The sequence below is a fragment of the Lissotriton vulgaris genome, chromosome 3_1 (assembly GCF_964263255.1).
Source record: "Lissotriton vulgaris chromosome 3_1, aLisVul1.2, whole genome shotgun sequence".
Lineage (NCBI taxonomy): Eukaryota > Metazoa > Chordata > Amphibia > Caudata > Salamandridae > Lissotriton > Lissotriton vulgaris.
In genome coordinates, this window is record NC_141689.1 from 1,527,487,851 (window position 1) to 1,527,511,732 (window position 23,882).

Here is a 23,882-nt window from a genome sequence, read left to right on the forward strand (position 1 = left end):
ACTGTGGCATAATGGAATCCAAGCACTCTAGCCAAGTTTCCTCCCATGCTGTCCTAGTGATATTTGTAGGCTAGTGACACTGTCACCTGCCTCAAACAGGCAATGAACTTTCATTGCTGCTTGACATGAAGAAAGCCATTAAGTGGAAAATATATCTTTTCATCCATGTGAATTCCCAACTGCAAAGAAAGCAAGATTGACTGTAAATATCCAGGTTTTAAAATAATATATTTAATAATTTTTAAGATAACCCTGTCAGGAATTAAAACATCCTTTATACTTCCTAAAAAATCATTTTTAAGCATTGTTTAAAAGTCTATACTAAAATAGTTCCATTTCAAAACTTAGTAGGGTGTCCTGGGTCTACCATTTATTTTCCTTGGGTGTTCCATACGTTCTAAACGTATGAATTCTAATGATTCATTTTCCGTGCTAGTGGCAAGGTCCATGCCCTCCCTGGGCAGCAGCTCCACAAGCAGAAATACCTTCTCTTATTAAGGATTAGTCTATGGATGAAAACCCCGGCTCCTAAGAAACTCTACAAAATCATCAATAATTGAGGCCCCAAATTAAGTTCAGAATTGAGGTCTCTTCTGAAGGAAGAGGGTGAACTTCTCCCACCCAAAAGCTTGGATCATAAGGCCTCATCCTAATCCTAAAGCTATGAGGCTTTGCTGTAAACGTTGAAGTTTGAGGCACTGAGTGACTCTGTGCGCTATGCGCCTAACACACCTAGACAGGTCGCCAATACACAGCATTTGCAGCAACGTCTCCATCATTTGAACAAGACCAATATCTAAGCATTCCATACATGAATCTTAAATCGAAGGACTCTAAACATAGGCCTGCAGGGGGTAGATCTGAATTCAGGCACAAGGACTCCACTTTAGGTTCCCCGACCCGGCTTCAGCATTGAGGTACATGTGTGAGATGTTTCTAGACTATACGCTAAAGCCACACTGCTCTTCTTTAAGCCTTCAGTAAATTTAATCTTAGCTTATGTTAGGGGAAGTACAAAAGAGCTTGCAGTGTGCGGGCCCAATGCTTCTAAATGTCAAGCCCAGCCAGTGGTGTGAAACTGTCTGCCTGTGGCTGTCATATTATTGGTATCACATGACAAAACACAGAGTACAAAAACATATTTTAAAAACAATGGGGCAGATTTATCATTCTTTCATTTAGTGCAATGCAGCTAGACACCTTGTTGTGTTGTGCTGCGCACAGTATTTACCATTATACATACTTACCATTATTCCTGTCCTTTCCCAGAGATGGTGCACTTTGGCTACCCAACTCCTACGTAGGCACCCTTGTATCATGTTGCAAGGGTACCTGAATTGTAGGGAGGATTGTTTTTGAGAGGAAAGTGACACCTTCCAGCACAAAAACAATCCTGAGAGGCATTTGCTTCTTTCAATGTATGCTGCAGAATGCAGCACACGTAGAAATAGAAAAAAACAAGGAGAAATGAAGATATTTCTCCTTGTTGCTCCTCACCTGGGGAGGCATAGCATTTTGAGACATTCCCAGGTCTACCACTAATGGTAAATCTAGGAATGCACCATAATCCATGGGTGGATGCGTAGGAACACCCACGCTTCACCTATGGAACGTCTCCCTGCCACAGAGTAACTCAACTTTGGGGAGAGGATGTGGCCTTATGGCTAGAGCAGTCGACCTCGAAGCTGTGGAACCATGTTCAAGTCTTGGCAGGGGCACTCAATATCCTATGATTGTGGGCAAATCACTTGATCTTCCCGTACCCAACAAAATGAATGTGTCCGCAACTAAAGCAACTGGTGCTCATGTAAAGCGCTCCGAAGCCTTCAGGCCAAGTCCGCGCTATATAAAACTCTGAGGAAAAAAAGGGCAGCGATTTGTTCTGCCTTGCATTACTCTAGATTTATCAAGTCATGCAGGGCCATGCAAGGTGGCGTGCATGGCTAGCTAAATCTCACTTAGTTTTTACCTCGTCAATGCGCCCCCCTTGTGTGGTGCGAAACCTTGATAAATATCGGCCATAGTGTCTGATTTAGAGTTTGGCAGACATGTTACTCCATTACAAATGAGATGGATATCCTGTTTGCCTTATTACAAGTGCATCATATCCTGTGGCACTTGTAATAAGGCGGACAGGTGAACCATCATGCTTGTGACGGAGTAACCCATCTGCCTTAGACTCCAAAACCTCAAACTTTCAGAAATATCTCCCTACAGATAATTTGAGCTGTACTTAATTCAAAAGGCACGTAATTGCCCCCAAATATGTTAGGAGTGGAGAAGTAATGGTAAATTAGACCAGTCTTAAAAAATGTTGGAAGTGAGTTTTGTTAGATTAAGAAAATAAATGAATGTCCAAACGTTTATAGTGTGCTAAATGTTGTGTCTCACCATTTCCTCTGTAACACTTTGAGGCCTGTATTCTGCAATAGTGGGCAGCATGTCAAAGTGGGTGGATTAGTCTGCAAGTTGGGGATATTTTTTTCGCAAGGGCCAGGGTTGGGTCCTAGTTGCTGGGGAGAGTGTCTTGGGAGTGCACTTGAGGTCGTGGTACTAGGTGGACCAGCATTTTGAATCCAGCCTTTTTGAATCCAATGCTTTTTGGGTTCCGGAGTAGATTTCTACCCGCCAAAAAGCATTTCAACACCTCATCAGGTGTAGCAAGCGCTATATAAATGCAAACCCTTCCCTCTTCTATCCCTCCACTATCCTTTTCAATATAAATAACAGACTAACATGTCCACTGCTCACATTAATTTCATATATCCCTATACTAATTCATCACTAATCCTTTTTGTATTCCTGAGTAGTGTGCTACTCACTTAAAAAGGAGCTTCAACGCCTGATCAGGGGTAGTGAGCGCTATATAAATGCAATTACAATGCTGCATGGATCTGAATGTCTTCATGCGGGGCTTTATTTGTGCACGTTTGCACCATAACTCATTTTTAGGAGCCAGCACCTATCTTTTTTAGACTTTTGCCGAAACCAAAGAGAGAGAGAGATAATGAAAGAAGTAAGAGAGAAAAAGGCAGAAGAAAGGAGAAGGAGTAAGATGGGAATACAAAGAAAAAGAGAGAAAGCAGGGATGAAGTAGAAAGAAGAAAGAGGTATGAGGTGGAGTCAAGCGAAATCAGCCTTTGTATTTGGTAACCATGATACTGTGTAGCACCAGTGGTGAGCTCTTAACCCGTTGGCTGCTGCCGTCGGCCATTGGCCGACGGCAGCACTACCTCTCTGGTGCTGCCGTCGGCCAATGGCCGACGCGACCGCGCCCGTTTTTAGATCGAGTTATTTATAACTCAAAACCTATTGGGGCTAAACTAAGAGCTAAACTAAGCTCTAAAAAAATGCGGATTTCCAGAAGTGCATGTGTCCCGTGCACGCGCTTCTATCCGCCTGCCTGCCTCGCATCACCACATCAAAACCAGCCATCTGTTGCTTCCCCAGCGTGGTGCCGCCAGCAGCTTCACTTCAAGGGGATCCACTCCGCCCCCTGCTGCATCAAAGGCTTTCATTTCGCGGCCGCGTTTATTTACTCTCATTTCGTGGCCGCATTTTTTCTGCCCCTGTTAGGCTCGTTTTTTGTGCCTTTCTGCCCCTATCACCCCAACTATGCATCTGTCTGCAGTCTAATCGTGAGAAACGCAGGCGTCTGAACTTACACTTCCATAAGGCCCTCTTTGATTTGCACGCATGACTGCTATACGTGTTTAAAGCACTGCATTTTGAAATCACACTGCCTGTAAGGCGAGGAGATAATGTATCCTAAAGCCGCCCTTTCTTGTTAAGCTTGTTTGTACTCACATCCCAATATAAGCTTCTACAGCAGCCCGACTCATCAGCCCGACTCATCCGGTGTTTGGCAAAGTCTCAGTGCAGCTTCTATTTCGTGCCTCTAAAACTCTCCCATCAACCCCTCAGTTTGCCGGCCCAGCCCAGGACACTTGCCTGAGGCAGCGACCCTCCTGGGGCACAGCATGAGAAGATTTGGAATCCTCCTGCTCGCTGGATGGCTGAACATGTACGCATGGTTCTGGTCATCTTCTTCGGGCCCTGTTTGGGCTGTCGGTTGACCACCTCCTCCGTCCTGGGTCTTCGTCTCGTTTTCTCCTATACACTCGCAGTAACTTATTCTTTCAATTTTCATCTTTTGATGTTTGAAGGCGAATTTAGATGCACTACAGCGAGATTGTTTTTTAGCAAATACAAAAAAAAAGTGTACTGTTTCGTTATTATTACTTACAGGTGGGAAATAGGTGTTTATATTTGCAAAGGCAGTAGGGAATAGGTTTTGCGTTGAGTTTAACAGAACAGACTATTGCGCTGTCACTGTATTTAGCACAATGAAATGCAAGAGTTGCACCATTAAAGATTCCGTAGTCTGACACATTCGCCTGCCTCACGCACCACACCAGCCTCACGCACCCGGGAACTCAGAATGCACACTACACCCACATACACTGACCCCTCCTCACACACTGCCCCCATTTCACTGCTCCCTCACACATTAGCCACTCAGAGTACTTTAGGCCACACACACTGCACACTTGCAACCCACGCACGCACACAGCCCGCACCCTTATACACTTACACTTCGCCCTTATACAATTCACCCTCACACACTGCTTTCTTACGAGGTCAGTATGTTTTTTTTCAAATTATACAATAAAACACACGTTACAGGATGAAAGCGTTTCCAAAAGGTGTCATTACATTTTAATTTGAATTGTAGGGGGTTGTAAATGCCTGTTGATGCTATGTGTTTTATGCTTTTTTTTTGTATTACTACATTTTACAATAAGTGCACGTGGACGTTGCAGTCTACAAATGTGGTGGCGCCGATGCGCCCAGCTCTCACTCTCTTACCACAAACATTAAACTCACGAAGCACAACACTCCCTCTCCATATGGTCGCTAGACTTTTCTTTGATCTCCGCCGCACGTTCTCACTGGCTCCTCTCCACCCACACGTCTCTCAGCTTCCATGGAGTTACGTATTTCCTTTTACATGTACTCGCACAAACTCGATCATTGTTTTACATGTAAACATGTTGCCTGTGTATATTACATTTATTTACTTGCATTACTTTAGTAAGTCACATTTACGCGCCCAAATTAGTTCATCATTGTTTTGTATAAAAACATTTTCTTTAGACCGATTACAATCTAAGACAAATTACAAATAGACTTTCTATGCAAAAAACACTGTTATTATTGGATTCACTACCACATCACTCGGGGGCACCACCACATCACTCTGAGACATCACCACATCACTCAGGGACACCACACCATCACTCAGGGACACCCCGACATCACTCAGGGGCACCCCAACATCACTCAGGGACACCCCGACATCTCTCAGGGACACCAGCACATCACTCAGGGACACCAGCACAATCACTCAGGGACATCACCACATCACTCAGGGAAACCACACCATCACTCAGGGACACCCCAACATCACTCAGGGACACCAGCACATCACTCAGGGACACCAGCACATAACTCAGGGACACCAGCACATCACTCAGGGACACCACCACATCACTCAGGGACACCCAGACATCACTCAGGGACACCCCGACATCACTCAGGGACACCAGCACATCACTCGAGGACACCAGCACATCACTCAGGGACACCACCACATCACTCAGGGACACCACAACATCACTCAGGGACACCCCCACATCACTCAGGGACACCCCCACATCACCCAGGGACACCACAACATCACTCAGAGACACCAGAACATCACTCGTTGACACCACGGCATAACTCAGGCACCAGCACATCACTCAGGGACACCATGGCATCACTCAGAGACACCACAACGCCACTCAGCACCACCACAGTGCCACTCAGCACCACCACAGCGCCACTCAGCACCACCACAGCGCCACTCAGCACCACCACATTATCGCTCAGCACCACCACATTATCACTCAACACCACCACAGCTTCACTCAGCACCACCACAGCTTCACTCAGCACCACCACATCACTCAGCACCACCACAGCACCACTCAGCACCACCACATTATCACTCAGCACCACCACATTATCACTCAGCACCACCACAGCACCACTCAGCACCACCACAGCACCACCACATTATCACTCAGCACCACCACATTATCCCTCAGCACCACCACAGCACCACTCAGCACCACCACAGCATCACTCAGCACCACCACAGCACCACCACAGCACCACCACAGCACCACTCAGCACCACAACAGCACCACCACAGCACCACCACAGCATCACTCAGCACCACCACAGGACCACTCAGCACTACCACAGCATCACTCAGCTTCACCACAGCACCACTCAGCACCACTCAGCACCACCACAGCACCACTCAGCACCACCACAGCACCACTCAGCACCACCACAGCACCACTCATGGCCTCCACAGCATCACTCACAGCCTCCACAGCATCACTCACGGCCTCCACAGCATCACTCACGGCCTCCACAGCATCACTCACGGCCTCCACAGCATCACTCACGGCCACCACAGCATCACTCAGGGGCACCACAACATCACAATGCGCTACCACAGCATCACTGAACGCCACAGCATCACTCGTCGCCACCACAACATCACTCCGCGCCATTACAGCATCAATCTGTGCAACAATTCAACAACAACTGGGTTAAATTTTTTCTCTCAATGTTTCAAGCTTTATTACAAATGTCACAAAAAGATGTTAATATTTCACTTCTGTTCTTGGATTTTCATCACAATAAAATACACTAAACATAATCTTCACAAAAGTTATTTACAAAATGTTTAGCTATTGCCATTATAAATTACAATCACTTTTATTTAAGTATTAATTATTTTAAAACATTAAAAGCCATCGTTATTTGTAATATCAATACATCTAAGTCATGTAAATACAAAACATAGTGCATTACAAATGCTATAGGTGTCACATTTGCGAAAGTTATAACTATTGGCATTTTAAATGACAAAGCTATTAATTTAGCTATTTTCAAAACCAACACATAAATAAAAATATTGTCATTTACAAGACCAATAGCTCAAACTTTCATAATGCGAGACCTATTGCATTGCAAATGCGTGTTTAAAACGGCCGCACTACCGCAAAAAAGCGGAAGCAGCCAACGGGTTAAGAAAGACTTTGGGCCCCTGCATGTATGTTTCTTTTATTCAAATTTAGCAAAGGGCCTTCATGATATCAATAAATGTAACAATGTTATTAACTGAATCTAACTGATCCGGCTTTTGGCACATTAGAATACACCCCTGCGTTTAAATGTGGTGGCAGCTCCCTGTACAAGACAGCCAGTTTTCCTTAGAACCGCCTCAGCCATGACTGAAAACTCCTGTGATAAAATGGATTCATGAAACGAGGTTGATAGGATGCAGCATTTGGAAAACAAACTTCAAAGTGCCTGGCCGCTTTTAGCTGGTGTTATTTTAGCGTTTGCTGTGCAAAGTTCTGATAACCGACCCATGCTGCGCGCTCGATAACAATGCCGCATTCAAGCAATAAACATGAAAGTCTCGCAGTAACCACAAAGTGTTCTTTAAAGGACGAGGCTGTTTTAAGTAGCGGTCTGAGAAGAAAGGCTATTCATTTAACAGGTTTCTAATTAAATTCGCAGAAGCATACAGGAAAGGAGGAAGGAAATGTAACCTTTGGTACTTATTTTTTCAGGTGGTAAACATCCCGATGGATTATACAGCAAGGGCCCGTCCTACCAGGGCTACCCCGGGTACATCATGATGCCAAATATGAACAGTGACCCATATATGTCGAATGGATCCCTGTCTCCGCCCATCCCGCGAACAGTGAGTACAGTGTTTTTATGGGACGCGTGCTCCATCCATGCCTAGCCTCGTTCACTACACTTCTGTGTCTCAGAGCTTTCATAGCAGATTGAATTTCACTTACAAATCCGCTGGAAGACCTACAGGTTTATGAAGGAGGTCCACAGCTCCATATTCATACCTCAGGAATGGCGGCAAGGCTTCTCCTGTTAGCTACAAGGAACAATTTGTTGGGATTGGAGGAGGCAGTGGTGAGCTTGCTGAACGAAAAGATCTTGGTGATTGCTCTGCAGGAGTTTCTGTTGGCTTGTAGACTGGGTTATGCACATTTGCTTCTTTTTCTACTTGTAATTTGTACCAAAAGCTTTCTAACAAACAGATTAGAAAATAACTATTCCACTGACTAAAGAGGTGGTTCTGATATTAGATCTCGAGAGGGAGGGATCGGACTTTGTGCTGCAGATGGTGTTCAGCAGGCAATGGATCAATAATTGTTCATTCAAAAATGTGCCTCGTGTCCTGCGTTGGCCAACGTTTGTCCACATAGGGCTAATCCATGCCAGATTAGTCAGGGTAGTTAATGAAATTGTAAATTACTTCATTTTAGATATTTTTGTATGTCTATATATCTTAAACAAAAAAATCTGGCATAAAGTATCCCTTTCATGGGTCCAGGTAGGACAGTGCAGCGTTTTCTCCTGTCGCTGTTGCTCTGAATGCTTTTGCTCAGTTGTATTTCTAAAAGTTTGTTATGACTTCCAAGAGGATTGTGTTTTTTTTCAAAGCTGGAAATATTGCTCTACTAAGCTTAATTCTTTTCTTTCTAAAAAGAGAGTCTTTTGGAATGTGTGTAGCGAAAAGAAATAGTGTGCATGCACTTATTGGCACAGTCCACAGTGATGATTTGTGGATGGTGTACGTCAATGTGGGCATAGACCGGTGGGGTGTAGCAACATCTGCTCTTGAGTGGAAGGAACGAGTTCAGCAACACACAGCAAGCAAAGACAGATGTTGGCTCAGTGGTACCAAAAATAATTGTGAAAAATAATTTTGATAGACTGTGATGAGTAGCAACCCCCTTCCCAACCTTCCGAGTTGATGTGTTTCAAGTATGCTCCTATTAAGCCACACTTTCTACACAGTTTCATTTTTGAGTGTGAAGAGCTTCTTTGGTATATGTAAACTTCACTTTTTAAGGAGGGTATATGGTATAATGAGTAATTGTGTACGTCTGGAACCAAAAAAAGTTAATTCTAATTCAGTCTTCCCCATTTTAGGGAAATTATGCGTGATTTCCCAATACTTTTCTGTGGAAAAATTCGAGACATTTAAAAACAGACAGAACGCTACTATTACAGAATGAGGAAACCTTTTATTTGCATCTATGTTGTGTTGTGTCTCTCCTCGCTAATGTGTACACCTTGCCGTTATTCTTTTATATGTTGTTTAATTTTAATGTACTTTATTTGATCTCCAATCTTATAATGAGTTTTTATGTCACTGTGAGTGTATGCAGCAACTCACAATAAATATGTGTGCTGATAATAATGCTTTGTACATGGCACAATTGCATTTCCATTCATTACATATACGCATCCATTCGGTGGTACATACTATGATGTATTCTTGTGTAATCCTTTCAGCCGTGTATTGTAATCACAATTCCCCATCGAACGATTCCATCCTCAGTAGATAACTGACTTACTTTGTTATCTACAACACCTGTAAAGAACAATCCCCAGCGCACCCCAACACACCCAGAAGCCCCCCTCACCCCCCCAGTGAAACAACCCCACTCTGATGCAGTACCAGTGAATGCCACCCACCAGTTCAACACTATTGCTAAACCCCCACATGCTATGTTTACTCAATACACCCATGTGGCCATCCTCTTGCGCACTATTCGTCCTCAGAAGACCCATCCTCTGACATGTCTATTGCACTAGTCAGGGGGTGTAGCATGTCCACCCAGTCCGCCGAGCCCCTCAAGTCCTCTGCCACCTAGTCATCTATCCATCCCTGCCTAGCGCCCACTCCAATATGTGCAAATTTTGATTTCATTTTCTTCCTCTGATCATAACGTACGCTGGCTCCGCTGTGTGAATACAGTAGCTTGTATTAACAATTACACTTATAATAATACTACTGAAACCACTAATTATAATTATTATTGTCTTACTGTCCACTTCTGAGAGGTTAACAATGGTTAAAAGCCCCCTTGTAAGGGGGCCCTAACCACTAATAATTGCATACCTCATAATTAATGCCCCAACCTATGGTGAGGATGCAAAATGAATAGAAAGGCAATCAACAACTGTTAAAGTAACCATTGTTAATTGCCTGCTTAACAATTAAAGCCCCAAACCAAGGGAGCATTTTTTTTAATGAGGAGACGGGCAATTCGCAGCTTATATTGCCCAACAACAGCATAGAAGTAGAAAGGCTATTAGCGCCAGTACTTTTGCAATCTAGCCTGACACTTGCAGACTAACAGGGTAACTGTCGCTGTCTGCTCTATGTATGCTCCTGCATCACACTCTGACTCAACTTAGAATGCATGCAAATAACAATAGTTAGTGCACATCTCGGCATTCCAGAGCTCTAATAACATTAATGTTGTAATTTCGTAGCGCTGTAAAATGCAGGCATTTTCATTGTCCAGCTCCCTGGTACTCTACTTTCTCATCTATGGAGTTATCTTTGACTTGCACCAGTGTTTGATACATGAAATCATTGTGCTATAGTAATGAACTTTCTATCCACACCGGCAATCACAATGCTTCAATATTTATTTCGAGTTGTAGACTATTCCACCAAGGTGAATAAAGCTATTTCTGCTTCCATGTGAACACCCCTGAATCCCCCAATGAAAGAAGGAGCTTAAGCTTGGCCATTTTCAGGTCTCGTCTGACGTCAGCGCATGCTCTGTCACTACAAGATATTTTGTTTATCATAAGGGGCTTGGAACTCTTCCATTGCTTACTATTCACTGGCTTCATTGTCACTCTTGTTTGCTGCTTCCTAATTGGCCAGCACTTGCCAATGTCACTTCCTGTTCTCTCGTTTGGAACACTGCTCAGTCTAAGCACTGATTTACTTTGGTTAGTGTCCTTCCACTGTCCATCCACTCCTCACTGTGATTCAGGTACTATTTTCTTCATCATTCTTCCTATGCATGTTTCTTCTTCCCCTCTCCACCTAGTTGCATCTTTCCTAACACTTCCACCCATTGTCTGTTACTGCTTCCCTCCATCCCCCCACCATTGTCTGTGTTACCTCTTACTCTCTCCTACCCCTTACCCTTGTCCATGTTGCTTCTTGCCTTCCACCCATTCCCGTGTCCATGTTGCATCTTTCCGCCTACTCCCACTTCCCACACTCTTGTTGTCCGTGTTGCTTGCTCCCACCCTCCAGCCCTTTATCCGGGTTGTCCATCCCCTTCCGCCATAAGAAACCAAATAAATGCTACTACATGGCAGTACTGGGCATGTCAGAGCACTTCTTTCTCGTCATTATGCTTTTTTCTAACTTTACTTTTAGCCATGCTGCACAGTCTCGCTGCAGTATAATATGGTTAAAATGTGTTGACAAGTGTATAGGTAAGACCGATTGACTTTGGCAGTGCTTGTTAACCTCATTAGGAGTTAACCTCTATAGTTAGAAGCACCCTGTAGACCTGATGATATTGTTTTTGTGCATCCCCTAATGGAGATCTAGGAAAAGATTTTAAATCCATTGGATACAATTTTGTTTTTAGGGAGGGTATAAATGCCCATCTTTAACTAGCACTAAATATAGGGTCTTGGCCTATATCTAAGGGTTTCCAGTTTTGCAGATGGCCAAATTAATAACACACTTTTAGTCTGGTGTGAATGTCGGGATTAGAATCCAGCTGTCGCGGTACCATGGTCAACAACACAGCCTATTGAACGCATCTCTTTTTGGAGGTAAATGAAAGGGAGGTAACTTCTCCACCGAGTTCTGCTCATACATGCTGCTGTCTGCTCCCTCCTTAATGCTCACCTCTCCTCAGGCCGGGAGCCATCATTTCATCATGGAAAATATACCTTTTGTCTGTGGAAGAACAGTGCCAGTAGAGTTTTTAAGGGTTCCTTATACAATTTATACCACTTATTATTTAATGTATTGTTTTATTTTTTGTATTATGGGGCACAAACTTATGGTAGGAACAAGGTGCTTCAGGTGGGGATTTAATGTAGAGAAGTGAAGGGAGAGAGATATCACTTAACAAGCTAAAGATCACAGGGAGAGACCATTTGTCCAGTGACAGGATGGAATCTGCATTTGGGATCCTCAACATCCAGTTCGTCCATTATGTGGTTCGACCAATTGAAAGCTTATACGATGAGTGATCAAGTCGATGATGGTCTTTGTGCTTGTTCTGCGATGAAGTAACATAGACCCGGCTTGTGAATGTGACTGGCACTCAAGCTGAATAATGAGAACACCTTTAATCAAAACCAAGGCAACAACCCAAATCTTGTCTTTCCATGAGAGCTACCAGGACGTTGTTTGAACGTTCCTTATTGTGAAGGACAAGGTGCTTTGTTGCGATCAGTTTAATTTTCAGTGACGTGCCATAGAGAAATTCTTATAAAAAATCAAAACAAATAGAGGAAGCTGCCATTTGATGGTCACCTTTATATATAGTTGTTTTAATCCACAAGGTCTTGTCACACATGCAACTTCCTTTGGGCAGATGAAATGCACACTTCATCTCCTTTGCATTTGGCTTGACTTTTGCTAATGCTAATTTCTGAGGGCAGCCAGAGATAGGTTCCTTTGGTTTTTTTCCATCTAAAAGTTCCTTCATGATGTTCCATCTCTCGGCTCAAGGGACATCATTCAAGTTCTGACTGGACTAACATTCATGCTCTTGGCACATATTCACATTGTTAGGTCTGACCTAGAGCCTGCTCTAGTTTTCTCACTAGCCTCTTGTTTTTCCTCAAAATGAATCAAAATTAAAGAACACATATATGTACACACGTACACATATAGATGTATGTATATGCATATGGATACATATGTGTATGCATAACATATTTCATGCTTCCCTGTGTGTTTCATCATCGCAACTACCCAAAACACTCACTGTAGGGCTACCAGAATTATACGACATGAAGGACTGTATTATTTGACAAAGGTATTTAAGCTATGTGGCACTTTCCCTGGCAGTATTATATTAATCAATTAGAGGTAGAAAAAATACTTGTGAAATCTGCAAATTATGCAAATTATTTGGCAAATACAGCAAATTCATACTTATTCAAAAAGCTTTGCAGTCATATATTCACATAAATCAGATGGCCCTTACCATTGTCCACTGTTAAGCAACAATTTGTTCATGAAATATAAACAAGCATAAACATTCTAATTCCACTCAGTTCCATTTGTTAGCTGCACTTTGAAGAAAATTGGGGTTTCGAGCTAACTGCCCCAAAATAAACACTTAGGGGCAGATTTATGTTGGGAATGCGCCACATTTGCGTCACGCAACTGCGGCGTAAACGTGGCGTATCCCTACGACCCATTTACAACGTGACGCATCTAGGCAGATGCGTCACGTTGTAAAGCCCTGCGCCACTTGTGGGCGTTCGGGCGCAGGGTGGGCAGGTGCGCCTCGCAAAAGTGGCTGAGTGAAATCTATAAGATTTCACTCAGTCACTTTCAGGCCAATGCTGCGTCAAAACCCTGCGCCTGCTTGAAGCAGGCGTAGGTCTTGACGCAGCATTGTAAAGATGGGGCACCCCCGAGCCTTGCTGGAGCTGCGTCGCGCTTGCGACGCAACTCCAGCAATGCGCCACCTTTACGGCACAGATGCGTCACGCATCTGTGCCGTTTTTGCCCCATGGTGCGCCGCATTGTAAATGCGGCGCACCATAGGTGGCAGAGCAGCGGCGCAAAATAACTGGCGCATCCCTGGGGATGCGCAAGTTATCATAAATCTGCCCCAAAGGTCCTAATTACGATGGTGGTTGGTCAGACCCCCAACCACCACCTGCCCTATTAGGATTAGACTACCGTGCAGGCGGTCAATAAGTGTTTGTTATTTACTGCAGCCTGTGCTGAGGCAGAAGTCGCAGTAGAAAAGGCAATTTGTGCTCATCCATGCACCATGTGGTGACGGACAAACAGTGCATGGATGTGTGGGGGCACTGCATGTGCCCCCAGGGCCACTGAACAGTGGCCAACGGGGCCTTGCTTGGGGCGATCAAAGTCCCTTTCCATCTGCCTTTTCATGTTTGTGGGACTGCCATGAAAAGGCATTCGTATAGAGACATCCTATTCCCTACGGCGGTGCCTGCGCAGGCAGCGCCTCCTTTGTAGGGGTAGGAGTCCAACTGCCTCCTTGACGGGATCTTGGATCCTGTCAGAGGCTGCGGTCCTACCCCCGACCTCTGCGCTCCGACCACCAGTATTGAAATCAGGTTGTCGAACCAATGCCCAGGCTGTCAGATGGGCCGCCATTGACCGGCCGTTGGTGGCGGTCCACCCACCATCGTAATGACCCCCTAAATATAAAAAGTGCATAACTGATAACAAGTATAATATTTTCCTATATTGACTTCTTGAGATCTTGAGTTTCTGGTGACATTTACAAACTAATCAGCCTCAAGCCAAGTGATTTATGATGCCACCTGAACCCTTGCATTTTGAATAAAGCTGTAACACACAGTTACCTGTTATGCTTTCTCTCCCAGATCTGCTGACCCATCTTTGCTTTCATTTCTTGTCTTTAGTTCTTAACTACAGATACCTTCATCTGCCATAAGCGCTGCTGTGCAACATGGCTAAAAACATTGACAGAGCCAATAGCTCACATAGGCAAGACCTATTGGCTTTGCCAATGCATACTTCTTTTGCTTTAACATTGAATAGGAGTGCATGTGCTTTCTTGCTCTCTCCCTCTCTCCCATATGTGTTGCTTCCCACTTCACATTCCTGTTCATTATGGTCTATGTTGCTTTCCCACCACCCACGTCATCCATAGCTTGCCCATTCTTTCATATCCCACTAGGTCTTTTTTAATTGTCCCCTGCCCGGGCTACAGCATTACTCCATTATCTCGTCCCCGTTCACTCGATGGCAAAATTGAGATGCCCCCCCCCCCCCCCCCCCCAATCTATTGCTTCCCCACTCCTCCTTTCATTTTTTTCCGTTTACTTTTTAGGAGATTGCTGCAGCTGCGATTTGCTACTTGGTTGCTCGTGTCTGGGACCAAAAGCCAAAATGCCACCACATCTTGGGGTATGCCCCTGCATGTGTGATGCGACATGGGCATGCTCACGCCATCATACTGGTACCAGATTATTATTTTTTGTCAATGCTGTTAAGCATTGGCAGCAAGCATTTTTTATTCTTTTTACTGATGCTGTTCAGCTTGATGCTTCTGTTCTGAATGACTTCCCATCCCTGGGTTTAAGGCGGCCAAATGGGGATGGTTGTGGTGATCCTTTTCTTTTTCCATTTTTCAGAATTGGTACTCTATCCTGCAGGATTATAGCGAGGAAGAGGACAATTTGAGATTTAAATGCATGTTTAAGACGTCTATTTTACCTAAAAGGTGCCATCTGGAATAATGTGACCTGCCCTCTTAACATATGGGCACTAGCGCAGATATTTTATATTTATCAGAAGAGTTCTTAGAGAACACTTCGATGGTGGGTGACGCACTTCACAAAAGAATTATATCAGCATCATCTGTGAAATCCACATGCAGCAAGAGTGTATTCTGCGGTGTAATGGGCGGTTGCCTCGTTAATGTCACAACCCTGGCGGTAGTCGTCTACTTATGCTTTCCAACGTAGACTGCAGCACTTGTAGTGTGGAGGTGTGATGTGGTGTGGGGGGAGGGGAGGGGACCCTATCTGCCACCTCACGCCACGCCACTGCTTCCGGGGTCTGTCAGCTGTCAGTCACAAGGGCGCAGTCTTCAGTTGCCGTTTACCAGATGGAGGGAGGAGGCTGTGCACTTTAAGTTCCCACGGGCCTCCCCGGGTGACACTTCAGCCATTTGCCCCAACAGCGACGCATGTGGTGCACAACACCCAGGGCCGCGTCACCGCAAAACAAAACACGTGCTTGTTTATTGAATCTGCTGGCCAGAGGTGTGAGGCAGGATTTGGAGGCCCCTCGAGGCACAGGCTTGTTTCACACTAGATGACGGGTTAGGCTCTCTTGCTAAATTTCCCACCGAACAGCAGTCGGGTCAGTTTAGACTATTCCCACACGATATGTATAATTATCACAGTTACGACTGCATTTCTAGCATATTTTCAGATTACAACGAGGATGCTCGTGAAATGAGGAAATCATGTGTTTGTTACTTGCAATCAGAAAGAATACATCAACAATAAATGAGGGGGGGGGGAGGGGCTCAGGACTCAGATTTAAAATGCACCTATCTTTAAAGCAGACTTTGAAGGTAGTTGGCATTTTGCAGTCATATTTCCAAATAGTATTTATATTGTAGAAAAAGTGTTTCGAATTCTGACTGCTGCGTGTGTATAGTGAGTGTATTGTGCTATATCCGAGTTGCATAAGCCTGAGTCTGACGCTGCGTATGATTGGGAACATATAAATGGAAAGGTACATTTCTTGGACATATTTATAGCTAAAGAACCGAGAGGAAAAGCAGCTTGGGCCGAATTACACACATGTTTTCCTAGATAAAAAGCCGGGGCCAGGTTAGACCTTAGGTCTAAGCTCACTGAACCACATTTACTGCAATAATTGAATGTTTGAGAGGGGGCCAGCCTGTCTTCTGGACTATTCCCCAACAGACTCCATTTTCATACATGGCCACACTTGGAAGCAGTCATCGGGATAATGGATGTCACTACCACCCGACAGTGTGGTCTTGAAGAATGGCTGGTAAATTCGACCCAGCCATTGTGGTTGGAACATGCGATACATAAGTCACTCAGGGGACAGTTCCCTGCAGCATGTGCCTTAGCACACTGAGCTGTTTAAGATGCTAAGTTACAGTCAGTGGGGATTATTCCAAGGTCCTCCTTTAAACTGGGAACTAGCCTTCCTTCTTACTACCTCTAAGTCTCCAAAATGCTTCTCACAGAAGTTATGTGCGAGGAGTAACAGAGCCAGGGCCCAGGGAGCAGTATTACACACCCCATAAACAGAAAAACAAAACGCACAGCAGCAGGTTTTATTTATTTGAGGTTTTATATAGTGTTGACCACTGACTGTTAATGTCAGAGTGCTTCACTCAGATGTAAACATAATAAAACATATATAATTACAGCTGTCACTGTGTACAAGCGAAGTACATAAAAATCCCAATAAACACCTTGCCATTTGTGTATCGGGTTTCTTCGGGGTGTTTCTGAACATCATGGATGACTTCATGACTGCAATATAAGAAAAGGGTTTTTGAAATCATATTTCGCTGTTGTTCTGGTTGAAAATTGGACGAAGTGAGCTAGAACCTTTTATGAAGGCAATATGTGAGGGTGTTATTCTAAGTGTTGAGGTAATGGTGTTTCAGATTCTTAGTGCAGCAACAGAGGTGGATTGGCAGATGTTTTTTTATTGAATTTTTGAATCCTAGAGTGAGCACTTCTCTGCTCCTTGAATTTCTGTTTTTAGCCTTTATCTTTACATTCTGTGCTATATGATATTTGTCTGAGATTTCTGGAGGTGATGCATGCAGTTGTAACAAGAATAGTCTATCAATCGGAAGAAAGTTTGTGTAGGAAGAAGCACAACCATCCATATCCTAGCTTCCTCTTCTATTACTAGCTGAGTTGGATCACTGACATAATATCGAGGGACAAAATATAGACTACTAAAAATATCGATGCCAAAATATTGACAGACAAAATATCAAAATCCTATCTACAAACAGGTAAGTACAAAAATATTGACTCCAAAATATTGTTTAAAAATATATACTTTGTAAAAATATCAAATTTCTTTAAAATGATGTAAAATTAAAAAAATATTAAAAATAAATAACTAAAATATACTTAATAATACTTAAATAACCTTAAAAGTATTAAATAAATAATTTAAGTTATAAAAATAAATTTTAACATTTTATTTGTTAAAACATATATATATATATATATATATATATATATATATATATATATATATATATATATATATATATATATATATATATCAACATATTATTATTAAAAAATATACAATATTATTACCGTAGGCTAGCGGAAGTGTAAAAGTTACTATTCCCACTCCAGAGAGTGCAACAGTAGGGAAAGCGTTGGATAGCGTAGGGGTAAAAATTACTATTCCCACTCCAGTGAGTGCAACAGTAGGTAAAGCGTTGGATAGCGTAGGGGTAAAAATTACTATTCCCACTCCAGAGAGTGCAACAGTAGGGAAAGCGTTGGATAGCCTAGGGGTAAAAATTACTATCCCCACTCCAGTGAGTGCAACAGTAAGGAAAGCGTTGGATAGCATAGGGGTAAAAATTACTATTCCCACTCCAGTGAGTGCAACAGTAGGGAAAGTGTTGGATAGCGTAGGGGTAAAAGTTACTATTCCCACTCCAGAGAGTGCAACAGTAGGGAAAGCATTGGATAGCGTAGGGGTAAACATTACTATTCCCACTCCAGTGAGTGCCACAGTAGGGAAAGCGTTGGATAGCGTAGGGGGAAAAATTACTATTCCCACTCCAGAGAGTGCAACAGTAGGGAAAGCGTTGGATAGCGTAGGGGTAAAAATTACTATTCCCACTCCAGTGAGTGCAACAGTAGGGAAAGCGTTGGATAGCGTAGGGGTAAAAATGACTATTCCCACTCCAGAAAGTGCAACAGTAGGGAAAGCGTTGGATAGCGTAGGGGTAAAAATTACTATTCCCACTCCAGTGAGTGCAACAGCAGGGAAAGCGTTGGATAGCGTAGGGGTAAAAATTACTATTCCCACTCCAGAGAGTGCAACAGTAGGGAAAGCATTGGATAGCGTAGGGGTAAACATTACTATTCCCACTCCAGTGAGTGCCATGGTAGGGAAAGCGTTGGATAGCATAGGGGGAAAAATTACTATTCCCACTCCAGAGAATGCAACAGTAGGGAAAGTGTTGGAGAGCGTAGGGGTAAAAATTACTATTCCCACTCCAGAGAGTGCAACAGTAGGGAAAGCGTTGGATAGCGTAGGGGTAAACATTACTATTCCCACTCCAGTGAGTGCAACAATAGGGAAAGCGTTGGATAGCGTAGGGGTAAAAATTACTATTCCCACTCCAGTGAGTGCAACAGTAGGGAAAGCGTTGGATAGCGTAGGGGTAAAAATTACTATTCCCACTCCAGTGAGTGCAACAGTAGGGAAAGCATTGGATAGCGTAGGGGTAAAAATTACTATTCCCACTCCAGTGAGTGCAACAGTAGGGAAAGCGTTGGATAGCATAGGGGTAAAAATTACTATTCCCACTCCAGTGAGTGCAACAGTAGGGAAAGTAAATACTTCATATAATATTTAAAAATATACATATATTTATATCTATAAAAAAATAATTACCACTTTAATATAATATAATAATTAATCAATTAAAAATACCAATTAAAATTAATTATTACAATTAGTTACCTATTAATACAAATTAATTACAAATTAACAATTAATTAATTAGCAATTAAAAATGAATTAACAATTAATTCAAAATAAATACAAATAAATTGAATTATTTAAGCAATTATAATTAAATTACTTCCCACCCTATTCCCCTATAAACCCACAACCCGCTACAGAAAATAAATTAGTAAAATTAAAATAATTATCAATTAATCAATTAAATAAAATTAATTGGCAATTAAAATTTAAATAGTACCCAATTAAAAATTAATTAACTATTGATTAAAAAACCAATAAATAAATTTACATATTTAATTAATATAATTAAATTACTTCCCACCCTATACCCCTATTAACCCACAACCCGCTACAGAAAATAAATTAGTAAAATTAACATAATTATCAATTAATCAATTAAATAAAATGAATTGGCAATTAAAATTTAATTAATTACAAATAAAAATGAATTAACAATTCATTCAAAATAAATACCAATAAATACATTTACATGTTTAATTAATTATAATTAAAGTACTTCCCACCCTATTCCCCTATAAACCCACAACCCGCTACAGAATTAAATTACGCAAAAATTAAATAACATAAAATTAATTAATTAAAATAAATTATAACATAAATACACACTTTTCACACATATAATAACATAAAAAACACTATAAAAAATTCGATATTATTAAAAATTCGATAATTTTAATAACCTATATTATATACTTCGATATTTTGACTTTCTATATTTTTAAAATTCGATATTGCATTACTTACCTTAAAAACAATATTTTTGATGACTATATTCTGTCCATTCGATATTTTGTCCATTCGATATTTTGAAGTCGATATTTTGTCTGTTTACCGCTGAGTTCATGCTTGTCTTTGGCCATGCGCAGTGATTTGCGGCCTTTTGGTTAGGTTTATGCAGTATAAATACCATTTACATACATACTAATAAGCACAGGAACTCATTCCGAGCTATTTGTTTTTTCTTGCACAATTGTGCTGGCCTACCAATGGGTGAGAAGGCACTGATATTTTACCAAATTTAACTTGGTAGGCTGGAAAGCAGGTCTGGTTTTAGGCTCACCACCCTATCAACCTATTCTATGCCATGGTACTAGTGGTAGCAACATGAAACATGGCACAAAATAGGACCGACATAGCCCTCTGCCACCCTCTCTCAATGTCAAATTGAATATCAAGAATTGACCAAAAAAGGAACTTTCAAAAACTGACTTTTAGAAAAGGGCTACTTTATCTTTATTGGCCCTGCCCCACTTTCCTGTCCCGGCGTGGTTGACTAGGGTTTGTGGTGCACTGTGCTTGACTTCACCTAAAATTGGATACTCAACTTCGGGGCCAAGAACGTGGACCAGGTGATCGTGGGGCAAGTAGAGGGTGAAGGGGCTTGCTGGCTTTTCACCATAATTTAACTGTTATTCTTGAGTCTGTGGAATTTATTTGACTGTACAGTTAACTCTTGATTGCTAAGCTTGTACTTGTTGCTTCCTGTGCCTTCCTGGGTTCTGTGTACCCTCTTCATTGTAGGATTGCTGGGCGGCTACGCTAATCTGTTTTAGCATTGACGCCCTCACCCCAGTGGGGTGAGGGCAAAGGACCTCTTTGCCCTGGTCTCTCAAATCCTAAATTCACCCCTAGTCAGCAGAGGGGTCTTCATATTCGGGTGCAGAGCATCCCGGTAGCCACAGGCGAAATGGCAGCAATTCCCCCACCTACCCAACCCTATGTTTGTGGCGGGATCTCGAATCCTAAATTCACCCCTAGTCAGCAAAGGGTCCTCCAAAGCAGTCTCTCAAGACCAACACCACGGGTAGGGTCCTGAGTCTACCAGAGGATGTACATACAGCTTGGGGGCTAGGACGCACAGATCACCAGGGTGCAGCTCCTGGCCACCAAATCGCAGCCTCTCAGGCTGCATCGTGTTTAGGGGCGGTGCCCTGGTAGGAGGACATGGGTCTAGTGTGGCGGGACCTTCCCTCACTGATGCAGGTGGTTACAACAGTGTTGTCCTGTGGCACCAGTGCGTTTGGATTGCGGAAGGTCTCTGGTGTTGTTGGTGTTCATGAGTTCACATAATAAACTGTTTATTGTGTGATGTTTTCTTTATCACGACTGAGTAATTCTTTATGATGTATCTCTAGTGTATGACCTAAGTATGTTTCTTACATGAAAGTGTTTTCCTCATATGTATGTTTTACATGACTGTAATACAACTGTTCTACCAAGTTCACAATCTCTATAAGTTCTGTTGGTGCCTTGTTTGGTTTGTGTTGGGGGAGGGCAAAACTGAGGGTATCTAGGTCCTCTAACAATATTTATTAAAAAAGAAAGTTCTTTCTTTATAAAATCTCTCACTTGCCTAATTCTTGCTAATAAGGGAAATAGTCACAGGGTAATAAAGTGATTTGCTCTAACGACTCAATTTGATAAAGTGGGAAAGTCAAACTTATAGTCTAAGGTCCTTTAAATTAAAATTATGCAAGCACAAAAAGTCAGTTAACTGCAAAAACTACTGTTCTCCCACACTTTTTGCCCTTTGATTGAAATTTGATATTATGAAAGGAGTCACAAGGCCCCTCATGATGCTGACCTGGGGGCGAGTACTGGAACGAAAAAACAAGGCACTACAAGGCCAATATAAAGTTCCTGGCATATATCTATTAAATTAGACCTTCTCCACCTGGAGAACTTACACTCACATATTGAAGGTTGGCTTTGGGCACTGTTGCTGATGGGTACCATCATTCACTCCCTGAAAGAATGATGGTGCTTCTGCACACCAAGACACGGCGGCTACACAGAACGTGCACCCGCACAGCCTCCTGGAGCACTTCTTAAATACTGCAGTGCTCAGGATGGGTGTTTGGGGATACAAAGGCAGTACCTGCACCCACTGCAGACTGATGGAATACATAATACAGTCCCATTATCCTGAGTTTACCTGAAAAACATAGCCCCTAGAACAGATATCTTCAATATAGTACTACTGCAGCAACATAGTTTTAACCATACACTTACCGTAGCTGCTCTCCGCCGGTTCACAGGCAGAATCTGAGAGACTTTAAGAGAAGACTAACTCAATGAGGAGCTATGTTTTAATATGTACGGGTGCCTGAAATGATCACCTTCCTAGATTTTTGTCATTTTTTTAAATACATCACTGTAATTCCCATACATACCGGTCACATATCTTTAGTAGAGTGAAGAGGAGTTGGCCTAACCGCTAGGGCGGTCGACCTCGAATCTGGAGAACTGGGTTCGAGTCTCGGCAATGACGCTGAACATCCTGTGATTCTGGGCAAATCACGTAATCTCCCCGTGCCTAACAAAAAAAATGAATGTTTCCTCATGTAATGCAACTGGTGCTATGTAAAGCGCTCTGATACTGGGTAAAGTTTGCACTATATAAAACACACAAAAAACTGCTTCTCGCTCGTTGGAGTTTTTTGTTTGCTGTATCATGTCAGCCTTCACTGTTCGGTATGTCATCGGGCCATGGAATGCATCCAACGAGGTGATGTCTTCAACAGGCATGTCAGGAAATAACGTCAGTACTTTTGTGGTGTGGCAGCGATGCGGTGTTGGGACACTCGGAAGAGCAGTTGCTCGGCCTGCTGTTGTGCTTAGTATGCAGCACCATACCAACATTTAAAAAAAACTGTAATCCATTGGGATTACAGGGTGGTTATTTTTACTCTCATCTTCCTTCAGCTTGCATCATCAGCCCTATTTCAACCCACTGGCCAAATACTGCGTTTGCCACCACGTCAGCTGCCAGATATCGTGCCTCAGGCCACAGCTGAGCCGCGCTCTTTTGAACAGCTACTACCAGGCAGCCCAGCTCCCATGGAGGCCGTAGAGGCCTTGTTTATCAACACAGCAAAGCAACCTCGGGATGTAGTCCTATGGGGTTTTTGTGCCCACCCTTCTTATGTTAGGATGCCTGGGGCACCCAACCACCTCATTATCATTCCCTCTCATCTTTGTACCCTTCTAGGCCGTGTAATAGCTAGTAATGATAGGACACCGCGTTTTATAATGTTGTTGACCATTTTTCTTTCACCCCTTCTTACACCTCTCTGCCTAGGGTGAGGTGGATATGCACTGTGCATTGAAGCTGAGAAGGAGTTTTGTTTGTAGCTTCGATAGTGTATAAAGCACCTAGGGGCATATTATCAGGGGGGTTTATCTGGCTTTAAAAGCCAAGAAAGCGGAGATAAAATTATCTCCCTATTACCTAGCAGTCGCTAACACCAGTTAGCGACAGCTAGCAGGAGATAGCGACCATCTTGGGCCCCACTTTGCATGTCAGTGATATTTATCACTAATGAGATGCAAAGTGGGCGTGCCAAGATGTTAGCGACTGAAAACAGTCGCTAACATCGCTATCTCCTATTACCAACTTTTGGAGATATTCGCGCTAAGCGCGAATATCTCCAAAAGCTAACACCTGCCC

General features: G+C 42.9%; 1 protein-coding gene across 4 annotated transcripts in view; it reads left to right on the plus strand.

The window, feature by feature from the left end:
• LEF1 (lymphoid enhancer binding factor 1) overlaps positions 1–23,882 on the plus strand; it is a 252,049-nt gene that overhangs the window by 45,348 nt on the left and 182,819 nt on the right. For all 4 annotated transcript variants that reach the window (XM_086962011.1, XM_086962009.1, XM_086962012.1 and 1 more), the window contains exon 3: positions 7,701–7,834. In XM_086962011.1, the coding sequence (XP_086818137.1) occupies positions 7,701–7,834 (134 nt within the window). The remainder of the gene's footprint in view (positions 1–7,700; positions 7,835–23,882) is intronic.